Below are 17,156 nucleotides of genomic sequence, written 5' to 3' on the forward strand. Positions count from 1 at the left end.
TTCTTAAATTTAACAAGGCTTGATTTGTGACCCAAGATGTGATCTACCCTGGAGAATGTTTAGTGTGCACTTGAGAAGAAAGTGTAATCTGCTGTTTTTGAATGCAATGTCCTATGAATATCAATTAAATCTATCTGATCTATTGTGACATTTAAAGCTCGTGTTTCTTATTAATTTTCTGTCTGGATGATCTGTCCATTGGTGTATGTGAGGTGTTAAAGTCCCCAATTCTTATTGTGTTACTATCGATTTCCTCTTTTAGAGCTGTTAGCATTTGCCTTATGTATTGAGGTGCTCCTATGTTGGGTGCATATATATTTATAATTGTTATATCTTCTTCTTGGATTGATCCCTTGATCATATGTAGTGTCCTTCCTTGTCTCTTGTGGCATTCTTTATTTTAAAGTCTATTTTATCTGATATGAGTACTGCTACTCCAGCTTTCTTTTGATTTCCATTTGCATGGAATATCTTTTTCCATACCCTCACTTTCAGTCTGTATGTGTCCCTAGGTCTGAAGTGGGTCTCTTGTAGACAGCATATATATGGGTCTTGTTTTTGTATCCATTCAGCAAACCTGTGTCTTTTGGTTGGAGCATTTAATCCAATCACGTTTAAGGTAATTATCAATATGTAGGTTCCTATTACCATTTTCTTAATTGTTTTGAGTTTGTTTTTTAGGTCCTTTTCTTCTCTGTGTTTCCCACTTAGAGAAGTTCCTTTAGCATTTGTTGTAGAGCTGGTTTGGTGGTGCTGAAATCTCTTAGCTTTTGCTTATCTGTAAAGCTTTGAATCTCTGTTGAATCGGAGTGAGATCCTTGCCAGGTAGAGTAATCTTGGTTGTAGCTTCTTCCCTTTCATCACTTTACATATATCGTGCCACTCCCTTCCAGCTTGTAGAGTTCCTGTTGAGAAATCAGCTGTTGGCCTTATGGGAGTTCCCTTGTATGTTATTTGTCGTTTTTCCCTTGTTGCTTTTAATAATTTTTCTTTGTCTTTAATTTTTACCAATTTTGTAACTCTGCATCTCGGCCTGTTTCTCCTTGGGTTTATCCGGTCTGGGACTCTCTGTGCTAACTGGATTAGGGTGGCTATTTCCTTTCCCACGTTAGGGAAGTTTTCGACTATAATCTCTTCAAATATTTTCTCGCGTCCTTTCTCTCTCTCTTCTCCTTCTGGGACCCCTATAATGTGAATGTTGTTGCGTTTAATGTTGTCCCAGAAGTCTCTTAGGCTGTCTTCAGTTCTTTACATTCTTTTTTCTTTATTCTGTTCTGTGGCAGTGAATTCCACCATTCTGTCTTCCAGGTCACTTATCTGTTCTTCTGCCTCAGTTATTCTGCTATTGATCCCTTCTAGGGTATTTTTCATTTCAGTTATTGTATTTTTCACCTCTGTTTGTTTGTTTTTTAATTGTTCTAGGTGTTTGTTCTTTAACTCTTCTAGGTCTTTGTTAAACATTTCTTGCACCTTCTTGATCTTTGCCTCCTTTCTTTTTCTGAGGTCCTGGATCATCTTCACTATGATTATTCTGAATTCTTTGTTCTGGAAAGTTGCCTATCTCCACTTCATTTAGTTGTTTTTCTGGGGTTTTATCTTGTTCCTTCATCTGGTACATAGCCTTTTCATTTTGTCTATCTTTCTGTGAATGTGGTTTTTGTTCCACAGGCTGAAGAATTATAGTTCTTCTTGCTTCTGCTGTCTGCCCTCTGATGGATGAGGTTATCTAAGAGGCTTGTGTCGGGAATTCTTTTCCATCGTATAAATATGTCTGTTTTCTGGTCAGTAGATATTTAGATTGTTGGCATATTTTCCTTTCTTTCTTTTTTTTTTTTTGTGGTACGCGGGCCTCTCGTTGTGGCCTCTCCCATTGCGGAGCACAGGCTCCGGACACGCAGGCTTAGCGGCCATGGCTCATGGGCCCAGCCGCTCCGCGGCATGTGAGATCTTCCCAGACTGGGGCACAAACCCATGTCCCCTGCATTGGCAGGCAGACTCTCAACCACTGCGCCACCAGGAGAGCCCACATTTTTCTTTCTTATTCTTTTGTTAACAATGCTGCTAAGAACATTTCTATACATATCTTCTGGTGACCCAGGGAAGAATTTCTTTAGATATGTGTTTTTCACTCTTGTTGCAGTATGAAGTGTATTTTACATTGTGACACAGTCATACACTCACCTGTAAATTTACAGGAGCGTGTGTAGGTAGAACTAAAACAAAATCTGCACAGTCCTCACGTTTCAACCTAAAATGCACTCTAATGTTTTAGTTTCCATCTCTTTCTTTAAAATGAATGCTAACCTAAGACCTGTGGGATCCAGCCTGCATTCTGAAAAACACTCCTCTAATTCAGAGTTTCTCAGACTTTAATGTGCACTAAAGATTTGGCTTCAGGAGGTCAGAGGTGTGGACTTCCTGTTGGTACCGCTGCTTATTGTTCACCGCTTGTAATAGAGAAAATGTAGACTCAACCTGTCTGTTCCTCAGTAGGGGCATGCCGAAGTAAACTATTGTTCATTTATCTACTGGAATTTGATACACCAGTTAAAATGATCTATATGATCTATCTATAGATATAAACTAGATCTATCTATACATATAAACTAGATCTATGTATTTCAACTTGGCTGATGTTGAACCAGTCAAGTTGCAGAGAATGGTAGCATTTGTGTTAAATTTTAAGCATCCCAGATACATGTCATAAAAGTACAAAACCATGTCTGGGAATGACACATAATAACCTTGAGGTAGCCTGCAGGAACATGGAAAGGATTTGTATCAGCACTATTTTATTTCTTTAATCAAAAGTGATCTGAAGCAAAACACCTATGTTAATATTTGATATTAGTAGGTGTACAGGTGATTGTTTTATTTTGTACTTTTCAATGTGCTTTAAAGGTCTTATTACTTAAAATTTCAAAAACTTTAACACCAGCAAAGGATACTTTGTATTTAACAGAATAACATCTTTCAACTATTGTGGGACTCCTACCCTTATTCTTTACAGTTAGTTCAGGTGGAATAAAATATGACAGATATTAATGTCAGTGAGTGCATTATCAATGCCAGCATTTCTTTATTTTGGACGGTTGAAAACAGTAAATTGTTTATTCCCTCTTTTTTTCCAACCCCCATTCAATAAACTCTTTACTTGAGAACATTAAATCTTAAAATTCTTTTTAAAAATTATCCTAGAAGACTTGGTGACACTAGCCTAAAACCAGACACCAAGGGTGACTAACCAAAGACCCAAGATGTATCCTTTTACTTAAATTTTTTTAATGTACAAACCAAACCAAAAACTAAACAAAGCGTCTGTACACAGTAGTCTTTTAGGGTTACCTGACACCACAGGTAAATGCTCCCTCCAGGCTGTCAGTGGTCCCTCACGTTCAGAGCGTGAGTGCAGCCTTACCCTCTTGCCTGAGAGGGTCTCTGTTCTCACCTTGGTCTGTGCCCTAGTAATTTGTTATGTAAGATAATCTTTACATTTCCCATAAGACATGAATAGGAATTCCACCTTTCTACAGCGATCAAAATTAGAATCATCGGTAGAATTGATACGTGGAGAGTCCATTTCCCAGCAACATAATGTAGTGGGTCACTTACCTTTACGATTTAGGCTGAATCCAAACCACCACTTGGAAAACAGGAAAGACATTGTGAAGAATATGTCCATCCTAAACCAGGAGATGTGGGAAAATGTTTGCTTCCGTATGAGGCTTGGCATGGCTGCCCTTGCCTTCATTTATTCAATGACTGTTTTTTCAGCTCTTCGTACTATTTTTGAAATTCAGCTTGTTTTTTAGGAAGAAACTATTCTTTTATATAGGACTGTGTGGTATATTTAAGAATAGATCATTTTCAAGTGTGTTTCTTGATTCTAATCATGATGTAAGAATTACTAATGTGAAAAGTATTTTGGTGGAAGAGGCTATTCAAATTCATGTCATTCTTATGACAAGTTTTCATTTATTTAATTACATCACAGGTATATAATGCCGTAGGGTAGCATAGGTTAAAGGTTGATATATTTCAGAACCTTCAACTACACTGACAAAGGGTACTTTCTAAACTATGGAAAACATCGGCTAATTCAAAAACTATAGCTATGTTGCTTGCAAACAGTGCCATGTGCCTGGAACCTTTGCTGCCTAGGAATATTAAATGACTGTAGTCCAAGATAAAATACTAGTTAACCAGGTCTCTCCTCTGATTTAACTGAATAGTAAAGTAAATAAAGCTATTACCTTATTATTTTGTCACCTCTTTTGTGTGACTGGCAAGGCAGAAATTCAGTAGCTGAAGATGACAAAAGGGGCCCACCGTGCCATTCTGGTTGTTATTCCTTTTATTGTAATAGACCTCTGGCAAGTCCATGAAGAGGCAGAAGAGAGAAACCTGTTAGCAGGAGCCTTGGTTTGTAATCTGTGTTTTTGATTATCAATGACAGGATTCTAAAATTACACCCAGATCTATCTCACAGGTTCTGAAATTGAGTTTCTGAAAAAGCACTGTAGTAGTAATGAAAGGTAAAGAGCAGAGTTCCAGAGAAATGAGCTGTGAATTGAACCTGCAATGGAGATTGATCCTATCAGTCAGTCTCTGCCCTTATCCGTAGAAAAAGAGGACTGAGTGTAGAAGGAGGCGGGATCCCTGATTAAATAGGATGCCAAAGTGCTGGAGGCTAGGACCGGCTCGCTGGTCCCTCGGGTCAGGATTGCAAGTGTCAGACACCTCTGCTTGAAACCTGGCTCGAACTGGCAGAAAGACAACAGAAGGAAAAATGCTGCCAGTGGTGCCAGCAAGGGAGTTGATGGGAACTCCCTGCCTAGGCTTGGGGCGTGACAGCCACCACACTCCTCAGGGACACCGTTCTGGTCTCTTGTCGTGAGCCTGTAAGCCCAGACTGGATCTGCTGGCCTTATGACTTGTGCCAACGGGGCCTTCATTTACCCATCCTACTGCGGGCCAAGGGGATGTGAAGAGAACTGGCCTTGGAATCCACACACATCCTCCGAAGCATCTTTAGGACTGTAAGAAAAGAGAGGCAGATGTCCTCCAACTAGTAAATATAATTAACTACCCTGTTATCTGACTCTTAAGAGATTTATTTTGTGCACATGGAATGGTAGTAATAGTTTGCCAAATTTGGGGAGCAGTATTTGCATTTTGCTCCCAGAAATGCCTTGCAATTAGCAGACTGAAATTACGCATTTCTATCTATGAAGTTGCCGTTTATTTCCCACAGTGTGATCTGTGTCGACAGCAGTGCCCTTCAAAGTCTTCAGCGATTGTCAGCGTAACTCACTAGGGGAAATGTCCCTGTGGAATGCCTCGTTCACAGCTTGCAGCACCCTAATAGACACGGTTCGGGCGGAAACACTGAAGATGAAGGTGCTATAAAACACCAAATTAAGATGTAATCATTAGAAGTCATCACTGCATCAGAGCTCGGTTTTGCAGAATGGCAGAAGGAAAGTAGAAAAGGAGTAGTGAAATCCGGCAGTTTGCTTAGCATGAGTTGACAGGGTTGTCAGATGCCCTTAGTCACTGGACATAGCCTAACAATGCTATCGTCAAAGGGGATATTATCACAGGTACTTGGTAGCCCAGGACATTCAGTCTGTATTATCAGATGTCATTTCCCATCTCACTTAGTGCTTGCCTTTGGGCCCTGGCAAGAGACAGTAGACTGTGTCGCCTGCATCATCGTATTGATTCAACTTCTCTCTTAAGCTGTTGACTAAAGGGAGAAGCGTTTAGGACTCATCCCTCCCCTTGTTGATAGGATTTGACTCCACCATGTTGGTATTGACATATTAAGAGACACAACAGAACTGTACTTATAGTAGGCAAAGGTCCACAAAGGGCACAGATGGAAATACTCTGTTTGGAAATGATATTAAAATACTTTTTAAAAAGAAAAAAAAACAGAAGCAGACTTACAGATATCGAAAACAAACTTATGGTTACCAAAGGGGAAACGTGGGGGGAACGGATAAATCAGGAGCTTGGGATGAACACATACACACTACCATGTATATGATAGATAACCAACAAGGACGTACTGTATAGCACAGGCAACTCTACCCAATATTCTGTGATAACCTACATGAGAAAAGAATCTAAAAAGAATGAATATATGTGTATGTATAACTGAATCACTTTGCTGTACACGTGAAACTAACACAACATTGTAAATCAACTCTACTCCAATAAAATAAATTTTTTTTTTTTTTTGCAGTACGCGGGCCTCTCACCACTGTGGCCTCTCCCGTTGCAGAGCACAGGCTCCAGACGCACAGGCTCAGCGGCCATGGCTCACGGGCCCAGCCGCTCTGCGGCATGTGGGAACCTCCCGGACTGGGGCACGAACCCGTATCCCCTGCACCGGCAGGTGGACTCCCAACCACTGTGCCACCAGGGAAGCCCTAAAATATTTTTTAAAAGAAATATTCTGTTTGGAATCTCTTCCCTAACACGGTTTTGTTTCAGTTGACTGGGAACAAGGTGCAAGCCAGTCACCACAACCCTCCTTCCATCTAAGACTCAGAACTCAGCCTCTATCTCTGGTCTCTTAATACCACTCATGACAGTAGGGGCTGTGGAGGCTTGATCATGGACGTGGTCGTTTGTGCTAGGCTTAGCTGTTTGACTTGGCAAGTTTACGGAAGGGCGTAATTTTACTGTGATGGAATTCTGAGAGGTAATAGAGGGGAGGGGAGCATGCATTTCAAGACAACTTGGCCAGTAAACACATAGAACCTGTGTTTTTTAGTCCTGGGGCATAATTCACCTGTGTGTATTCTTGGCTAAGGCGTATTAAAATGATGCAGGCTTCCTTCTGCAAGAGAAAGTAGTTTTTCTAGTGAAATTAAGTTAGGAATGCATTGCTAGTTGAAACTAATATCTGAAGCATTTAGTCATTTAGTAAGTAAAATTGATGCAAACCTTAGAACAGTCCTTGTGGAGACGTGTGATTAATAAGGAAAGGGTCAAAGAGATGCATGTTAATCTGTTTATATAAGGGATCTGGAGCTTATTAAAAGTTTTTGTAAGCATTCAACTAATGAAGCATTATATAAAATTAGACATTGCCTTTAAATGGTAAAAAGTCACTAGACTGAAAAACACCTACAATGTTATTGCTAAGTAACTTATTTATATTTTCCCTAACACTGGTAATTTAAATATAAAAAATTGATTTGGTAAAAAGGAACATTCCATGAAAATCGTCCACTCAGGATTCTCCTGGGGAATTTTTTCTCACTTGTCCTTGGTTCCTAGAGTTATTACAGGATAGAGTAGCGTGAATGGTCATTATTAACCTCGTGCTATGGTTTGGACAGATACCTGGCCGATAAATCCCATCTCACAAATATAAACCCAGAACATTATTTCACATGAAACTTTTTCAGTTTTTGGAGGTCACAGGGAAAGGGGACATCTCTGAGTTCTCTCTAGGTCCCAAATGATGAAGAAAAAAAGGAATTTATGCACAAATAAAAAGCAAGATATGAACTTCAATGATAGTCCAGACAAATTTCCAGTAGCTACAAAGTGTATGTGTGGTTGTCTGGAAAAGCTGGGCCGGGGAACGTGGCCTGGACCCCTCTTCTATGGAACCAGAAGGAGAAAGGTGAAGGATTCTTCCCAGCACTTTTGTCTCAAGATGAGATACACGGGACCTTTATTATAGTTTACATTCTTTGGTAATGTGTCAGATGGAGTTTTAAGTATCTTTACATCCTGATTTCTTTTTATCCAATTTTCTTTATTTTGGTAGAGGCTCTGTGGTAGATTTGATAATGAAACATATGCTATTTCATTACCAGACATATGAATTCAGAGCCACAGTCAAACCTTGACCTTGGACGGGTTATTGAACCCACCGTGGCCACAGTTTTTTCATTTCTATATTGGGAAGAATAGTACTTAAGCCACAGGATTGTTTGGAGGAATAGAGATTATATACAAAACAACTCACACATAGTAAGTACACACACAGTACGTGGTAGCTATTTTTTGTTTGTTTGTTTTGGTTTTGTTTTGCTAATCAATGATTTTATTTTTTTATACTAATTACAGCTTTATTTTAATAAACCCTATCCTTGGTTATTATATCCTACTCTTCCAATAATGTTCTTTTTATTTTATACAGCACGTTCTTATTAGCCATCAGTTTTACACACATCAGTGTATACATGTCAATCCCAATCACCCAATTCATCACACCACCACCACCACCCCCCCACGACTTTCCCACCTTGGTGTCCATACGATTGTTCTCTACATCTATGTCTCAATTTCTGCCCTGCAAACCGGTTCATCTGTACCATTTTTCTACGTTCCACATACATGCATTAATATACGATATTTGTTTTTCTCTTTCTGACTTACTTCACTCTGTATGACAGTCTCTAAGTCCATCCATGTCTCAACAAATGACCCAATTTTGTTCCTTTTTATGGCTGAGTAATATTCCATTGTATATATGTACCACATCTTTCTCCATTCGTCTGTCGATGGGCATTTAGGTTGCTTCCATGACCTGGCTATTGTAAATAGTGCTGCAATAAACATTGGGGTGCATGTGTCTTTTTGAATTATGGTTTTCTCTGGGTATGTGCCCAGTAGTGGGATTGCTGGGTCATATGGTAATTCTATTTTTAGTTTCTTAAGGAACCTCCATACTGTTCTCCATAGTGGCTGTATGAATTTACATTCCCACCAACAGTGCAAGAGTGTTCCCTTTTCCCCACACCCTCTCCAGCATTTGTTGTTCATAGATTTTCTGGTGATGCCCATTCTAACTGGTGTGAGGTGATACCTCATTGTAGTTTTGACTTGCATTTCTCTAATAATTAGTGATGTTAAGCAGCTTTTCATGTGCTTCTTGTATGTCTTGTATGTTTTCTTTGGAGAAATGTCTATTTAGGTCTTCTGCCCATTTTTGCATTGGGTTGTTTGTTTTTTTAATATTGAGCTTCATGAGCTATTTATATATTCTGGAGATTAATCCTTTGTCCGTTGATTCATTTGCGAATATTCTCTCCCATTCTGAGGGTTGTCTTTTCATCTTGTTTATGGTTTCCTTTGCTGTGCAAAAGCTTTGAAGTTTCATTAGGTCCCATTTGTTTATTTTTGTTTTTATTTCCATTACTCTAGGAGGTGGATCAAAAAAGATCTTGCTGTGATTTATGTCAAAGAGTGTTTTTCCTATGTTTTCCTCTAAGAGTTTCATGGTGTCTGGTCTTACATTTAAGTCTCTAATCCATTTTGAGTTTACTTTTGTGTATGGTGTTAGGTAGTGTTCTAATTTCATTCTTTTACATGTAGCTATCCAGTTTTCTCAGCACCACTTATTGAAGAGACTCTGTCTTCTCCATTGTATATCCTTGCCACCTTTGTCATAGATTAGTTGCCCATAGGTGCGTGGGTTTATCTCTGGGCTTTCTATCTTGTTCCATTGATCTATGTTTCTGTTTTTGTGCCAGTACCATATTGTCTTGATTACTGTAGCTTTGTAGTATAGTCTGAAGTCAGGGAGTCTGATTCCTCCAGCTCCGTTTCTTTCCCTCAAGACTGCATTGGCTATTTACGGTGTTTTGTGTCTCCATACAAATTTTAAGATTTTTTGTTCTACTTCCATAAAAAATGCCATTGGTAATTTGATAGGGATTGCATTGAATCTGTAGATTGCTTTGGGTAGTATAGTCGTTTTCACAATATTGATTCTTCCAATCCAAGAACGTGGTATGTCTCTCCATCTGTTGGTATCATCTTTAATTTCTTTCATCAGTGTCTTATAGTTTTCTGCATACAGGTGTTTTCTCTCCCTAGGTAGGTTTATTCCTAGCTATTTTATACTTTTTGTTGCAGTGGTAAATGGGTGTGTTTCCTTAATTTCTCTTTCATATTTTTTATCATTAGTGTATAGGAATGCAAGAGATTTCTGTGCATTAATTTTGTATCCTGCAACTTTACCAAATTCATTGATTAGCTCTTGTAATTTTCTGGTGGCATCTTTAGGATTCTCTATGTATAGTATCATGTCATCTGCAAACAGTGACAGTTTTACTTCTTGTTTTCTGGTTTGTATTCCTTTAATTTCTTTTTCTTCTCTGATTGCCATGGCTAGGACTTCCACAACTATGTTTAATAATAGTGGTGAGAGTGGACATCCTTGTCTTGTTCCTGATCTTAGAGGAAATGCTTTCAGTTTTTCACCATTGAGAATAATGTTTGCCCTGGGGTTTTCATATATGGCCTTTATTATGTTGAGGTAGTTTCCCTCTATTCCCACCTTTTGGAGAGTTTTTATCATAAATGGGTGTTGAATTTTGTCAAAAGCTTTTTCTGCATCTATTGAGAAGATCATATGGTTTTTATTCTTCAGTTTGTTAATATGGTATATCACATTGATTGATTTGTGTGTATTGAAGAATCCTTGCATCCCTAGAATAAATCCCACTTGGTCATGGTGTATGATCCTTTTAATGTGTTGTTGGATTCTGTTTGCTAGTATTTTGTTGAGGATTTTTGCATCTATATTCATCAGTGATATTGGTCTGTAATTTTCTTTTTTTGTAGCGTCTTGGCCTGGTTTTGGTATCAGGATGATGGTGACCTCATAGAATGAGTTTGGGAGTGTTCCTTCCTCTGCAGTTTTTTGGAAGAGTTTGAGAAGGATGGGTGTTAGCTCTTCTCTAAATGTTTGATAGAATTCACCTGTGAGGCCATCTGGTCCTGGACTTTTGTTTGTTGGAAGATTTTTTTTTTTTTTTGCGGTAGGTGGGCCTCTCACTGTTGTGGCCTCTCCCGTTGTGGAGCAGAGGCTCTGGATGCGCAGGCCCAGCGGCCATGGCTCACAGGCCCATCTGCTCCGCGGCATGTGGGATCCTCCTGGACTGGGGCACAAACCCATGTCCCCTGCATCGGCAGGCGGACTCTCAACCACTGCGCCACCAGGGAAGCCCTGTTGGAAGATTTTTTTGTTGTCGTTTTGTTTTTTGGGTTTTTTTTTTGTGGTACGCCGGCCTCTCCCTGCTGTGGCCTCTCCCGTTGTGGAGCACAGGCTCCAGACACGCAGGCTCAGCGGCCATGGCTTATGGGCCCAGCCGCTCCACAGCATGCAGGATCCTCCCAGACCGGGGCACGAACCCATGTCCCCCGCACCGGCAGGCGGACTCTCAACCACTGCACCACCAGGGAAGCCCCTGTTGGAAGATTTTTAATCACAGTTTCAATTTCATTGCTTGTGATTAGTCTGTTCATATTTTCTATTTCTTCCTGGTTCAGTCTTGGAAGGTTATACCTTTCTAAAAGTTTGTCCATTTCTTCCAATTGTCCATTTTATTGGCGTAGAGTTGCTTGTAGTAGTCTCTTAGGATGCTTTGTATTTCTGTGGTGCCTGTTGTAACTTCTCTTTTTTCATTTCTAATTTTATTGATTTGAGTCCTCTCCCTCTTTTTCTTGATCAGTCTGGTTAATGGTTTATCAATTTTGTTTATCTTCTCAAAGATAGTTTTATTGATCTTTGTTACTGTTTTCTTTTTTTCTATTTCATATATTTCTGCTCTGATCTTTATGATTTCTTTTCTTCTGCTAACTTTGGGTTTTGTTTATTCTTCTTCCTATAGTTCCTTTAGGAGTAAGTTTAGATTTTTTATTTGAGATTTTTCTTGTTTCTTGAGGTAGGCTTGTATAGCTATAAGCTTCCCTCTTAGAACTGCTTTTGCTGCATCCCGTAAGTTTTGGATCATTGTGTTTTCATTGTCATTTGTCTCTAGTTTTTTTTGATTTCCTCTCTGATTTCTTCAGTGATTTCTTGGTTATTTAGTAATGTATTGTTTAGCCTCCATGTGTTTGTGTTTTTTACTTTTTCTTCCCTGTAATTCATTTCTAATCTCATAGCGTTGTGGTCAGAAAAGATGCTTGATATGATTACAATTTTCTTAAATTTACTGAGGCTTGATTTGTGACCCAAGATGTGATCTGTCCTGGAGAATGTTCCATGAGCACTTGAGAAGAAAGTGTAATCTGCTGTTTTTGGATGGAATGTCCTATAAATATCAGTTAAATCTATCTGGTCTTTTGTGTCATTTAAAGCTTCTGTTGCCTTATTTATTTTCATCTTGGATGATCTGTCCATTGGTGTAAGTGAGGTGTTAAAGTCCACCACTATTATTGTGTTACTGTTGATTTCCTATTTTATAACTGTTAGCAGTTGCCTTATGTATTGAGGTGCTCCTATGTTGGGTGCATATATATTTATAATTGTTATATCTTCTTCTTGGATTGATCCCCTGATCATTATGTAGTGTCCTTCCTTGTCTCTTGTAAAATTCTTTACTTTAAAGTCTATTTTATCTGATATGAGTATAGCTACTCCAGCTTTCTTTTGATTTCCATTTGCATGGAATATCTTTTTCCATACCCTCACTTTCAGTCTGTATGTGTCCCTAGGTCTGAAGTGGGTCTTTTGTAGACAGCATATACATGGGTCTTGTTTTTGTATCCATTCAGCAAGTCTCTGTCTTTTGGTTGGAGCATTTAATCCATTCACATTTAGGGTAATTATCAATATGTATGTTCCTATTACCATTTTCTTAATTGATTTGGGTTTGTTTTTGTACGTCCTTTTCCTCTCTTGTGTTTCCCACTTAGAGAAGTTCCTTTAGCATTTGTTGTAGAGCTGGTTTGGTGGTACTGAAATCTCTTAGCTTTTGCTTGTCTGTAAATCTTTTGATTTTTCCGTTGAATCTGAGTGAGATCCTTGCCAGGTAGAGTAATCTTGGTTGTAGGTTCTTCCCTTTCATCACTTAAAGTATATCATGCCACTCCCTTCCAGCTTGTAGAGTTTCTGCTGAGAAATCAGCTGTTAACCTTATGGGAGTTCCCTTGTATGTTATTTGTTGTTTTTCCCTTGCTGCTTTTAATAATTTTTCTTTGTCTTTAATTTTTGCCAATTTCATAACTCTGTGTCTCGGCCTGTTTCTCCTTGGGTTTATCCTGCCTGGGTCTGTCTGTGCTTCCTGGACTTGGGTGGCTATTTCCTTTCCCATGTTAGGGAAGTTTTTGACTGTAATGTCTTCAGATATTTTCTCGTGTCCTTTCTCTCTCTCTTCTCCTTCTGGGACCCCTATAATGCGAATGTTGTTGCGTTTAATGTTGTCCCAGAGGTCTCTTAGGTTGTCCTCATTTCTTTTCATTCTTTTTTCTTTAGTGTGTTCTGCAGCAGTGAATTCCACCTTTCTGTTTTCCAGGTCACTTATGTGTTCTTCAGCCTCAGTTTTTCTGCTATTGTTTCCTTCTAGTGTAGTTTTCATTTCAGTTACTGTATTGTTTATCTCTGTTGTTTGTCCTTTAATTTTTCTAGATCTTTGTTAAACATTTCTTGCATCTTCTCAATCATGCCTCCATTCTTTTTCCAAGCTCCTGGATCATCTTCATTATCATTATTCTGAATTCTTTTTCTGGAAGGTTGCCTATCTCTACTTCATTTAGTTGTTTTTCTGGGGTTTTATCTTGTTCCTTCATCTGGTACATAGCCTTTTCATCTTGTCTATCTTTCTGTGAATGTGGTTTTTGTTTCACAGGCTGCAGGATTGTAGTTCTTTTTGCTTCTGCTGTCTGCCTTCTGGTGGATGAGGCTGTCTAAGAAGCTTGTGCAAGTTCCTGATGGGAGGGACTGGTGGTGGGTAGAGCTGGCTGTTGCTCTGGTGGGCAGAGCTCAGTAAAACTTTAATCTGCTTGTCTGCTGATGGGTGGGCCTGGGTTCCCTCCCTGTTGGTTGTTTGGCCTGAGGCGACCCAACACTGGAGCCCACCCAGGCTCTTTGGTGGGGCTAATGGCAGACTCCCAGAGGGCTTGCACCAAGGAGTACTTCCCAGAACTTCTGCCGCCAGTGTCCTTGTCCCCATGGTGAGCCACAGCCACCACCCCCCCGCCTCTGCAGGAAACCCTCCAACACTAGCAGGTAGGTGTGGTTCAGTCTCCTGTGGGGTCACTGCTTCTTCCCCTGGGTCCCGATGCCCACACTACTTTTTGTGTGCCCTCCACGAGTGGAGTCTCTGTTTCCCCTAGTCCTGTCGAAGTCAAATCCTGGTAGCCTTCAAAGTCTGATTCTCTAGGAATTCCTCCTCCCGTTGCCGGACCCCCAGTTTGGGAAGCCTGACCTGGGGCTCAGAACCTTCACTCCAGTGGGTGGACTTCTGTGGTATAAGTGTTCTCCAGTTTGTGAGTCACCCACCCAGCAGATATGAGGTTTGATTTTACTGTGATTGCGCCCCTCCTGCCGTCTCATTGCGGCTTCTCCTTTGTCTTTGGATGTGGAGCATCTTTTCTGGTGAGTTCCAGTGTCTTCCTGCCGGTGATTGTTCAGCAGTTAGTTGTGATTCTGGTGCTCCCGCAAGAGGGAGTGGGAGCACGTCCTTCTACCCCTGGTAGCTATTATTTCTCAAGTTTTCATGCTTATTTTCACTTTCCAATTATAGATCTCTTTATATAAATTCATAAATTCATAAATTCATAAATTCATATATAAATTCATAAAAGTGACCACATTCAGGAAAACAAAAATCAAAATATATGGATCAATTGTATGTATGGATATACTAAAGCAAAGTATTTTAGATTAGGTTTTCCCCATCCCATGAAAGGTAAATTCTTAGAAGAGTGTAAGGTACGTAATAAGGGCTCAGTAAATGTTATGTAGTTAGTATTACTTTATTTTCATCATCATTTCATAAACAAGTTTAAGCTTTCTCATAAACTACGAGGTCCTACTGTATAGCATAGGGAACTATATTTAATATCCTATGATAAACCATACTGAAAAGAATATTAAAAAAGAATGTGTACATATATACATATATATGTATAACTGAATCACTGTATAGCAGAAATTAACACAACATTGTTAATCAACTATACTTCAATAAAAGAAGAGATATGTATAAAAAGAAAGCCTTCTCTGTATATATTCTTCCTTTTAAGCCCATCAGAATGCTTATATTCCCTGCGTTTCATTTAGATTTCTAAGCTCGAAACTCTGTCCCTGGAGCTTTGACTAAGAAACAACACCAAGACCTGATCAGGGGTAGTAAAGAACTACTTCAGCATTGACTGTGTGGAATTCTCTACAAATCACAACCCAACAAGGCCTGGAGTTCTGTTTATGCTCTTTAATCTGTTTATGCTCTTTAATCTGTTTATGCTCTTTAATCATTGTATTATTTCATGCTGAATTCTCAAGCTTTTACTCTGTTTTCCAATTACATAATGATGAATTATCTTAAAAAGATAAAAAATATATACATCAATTAGCATTAAGACTGCTTTTGTGTATCAGAGCCCCAGAGGAAAGAGCCTTAGATAAAAGCACTGTATTTCTCTCTAATGAAAATTTTGGAAGTAGACCCTTCAGGGATGGTATGACAGTGCAGTGATTATCAGGAACCCTGGGTTCTTCATCATCATTGCTTTGAATTCTTAATGTTTAAGCACATTATGGTCCATCATGGCTGCATGAGCGTGAGACACCCTATCCTCAATCAAGCTAATAGGAAGGAAGGAGGAACAAGGATGGTGAGCCCCTTCCTTTCAAAGACACTGCCCAGAATCCATTCTTGATGTCTCACGTTGTATGCTATCCACCAGAACTTGGGTAGAAGGACAGACCTCACTGCAGAAGAGACTGGAAATTTTAGTCCTTATTCTGGGTGGCCTCATGCCCATCTAAGATTTAGGTGTTTTATTCATATGGAAGAAGAGAAGACAAGATACTGGGGATAAGGAGGATTATCTGTGATACCTGGGCTTCACTGGAACGTTTATTATTATTTTCTCTTATGTTCTCTTTTTCATTCTTTTGCATCTTAGATCCCATGCGTGGCCCAAGAAAATTGGAAGTCGTCGAAGTCAAATCTCGACAAATCACTCTCCGCTGGGAGCCATTTGGGTATAACGTGACTCGTTGCCATAGTTACAACCTCACAGTCCACTACTGTTACAAGGTCGGAGGGCAGGAACAAGTGAGAGAAGAAGTAAGCTGGGACACGGATAACTCACACCCTCAACACACCATCACCAACCTCTCCCCGTACACCAACGTCAGTGTGAAACTCATCCTCATGAATCCCGAGGGACGGAAGGAGAGCCAAGAACTCGTAGTACAGACAGATGAAGATCGTGAGTACTTTCAAGTGTTATGTTTATGGGAAAGACAGTCTTTTTAAAAAGGAGCTCATGTTTCTTTCTAATTGAGACCTTTACACTGAAAATGGAAGGAAGAATTACTTACTGGGTTGAATAACACACATGTATATCTGTGCTGCTGTATACTGAAGCACTGATTAGAAGGGGTAAAGGGAATAAAGATCCAGAAGCTTATTTTAATTTTTATGAGTCATATAATTACTTTTCTACATATGATTATTCTGTATGGCTCTAAGTAGTTCTTCATTCAAGTTTTATCATCATGTTGGACTGAAGAAGTGTTGTTCCGGGTATTCGATTATTTATAAGAAATGCTTATTCAAACAGCATTCTGAAACATTTTTCATAGTTCAGATAAAAATTCAGCCCCAGATAGAGGCTGCCCTTGCTGTTCAGCACAGTGCTGAGAAATTACCTCATTAGGTCGGTGGTTATGTAATAGATCATGCTTTTCCATAGGAACAATGCTGTAATTGGATATGACCTCAGTAACCAAGAATTTAATAAATAGACAGTGCATGTCACCAGCAACTCATCAAAAAAAGCAAATATACAGTTGCATGAAGCCTCTAAAATAATTTAAAATGGTAAAATGACACCTGGAATCCCATAGCATAGGTATAAACGTGCTTTTACACTGATTATACAGGGGACTCTCATGTACAATAGTGAGCCCGTGTAGCACATAAAATACAGCGGTAGTTTATCGTATATTTGGTTTAAAATTCATTTGCCAGGCATCAGAGTAAGTGGCAAACAACATGGGGAGCCACTTGCTTGTTCCTGGGAAAAATAGATTTCACCTTTTTCTCTTCAAGCAGCTGATTAGGATCTTTATTGATTGTAACATGTGTTAAATGTTTATCACAACACTATTTTTTCATTTGAAGAGCTGACAAGGTATTTTTGAGTGTTGATGACCTATGCAA

General features: G+C 39.3%; 1 protein-coding gene across 1 annotated transcript in view; it reads left to right on the forward strand.

Moving 5' to 3' along the window:
• PTPRM (protein tyrosine phosphatase receptor type M) overlaps positions 1-17,156 on the forward strand; it is a 570,916-nt gene that overhangs the window by 238,816 nt on the left and 314,944 nt on the right. The window contains exon 8 of the mRNA XM_065889474.1: positions 15,892-16,200. Coding sequence (XP_065745546.1) covers positions 15,892-16,200 — 309 coding nt within the window. The remainder of the gene's footprint in view (positions 1-15,891; positions 16,201-17,156) is intronic.

Source organism: Phocoena phocoena, chromosome 13 (assembly GCF_963924675.1).
Source record: "Phocoena phocoena chromosome 13, mPhoPho1.1, whole genome shotgun sequence".
Lineage (NCBI taxonomy): Eukaryota > Metazoa > Chordata > Mammalia > Artiodactyla > Phocoenidae > Phocoena > Phocoena phocoena.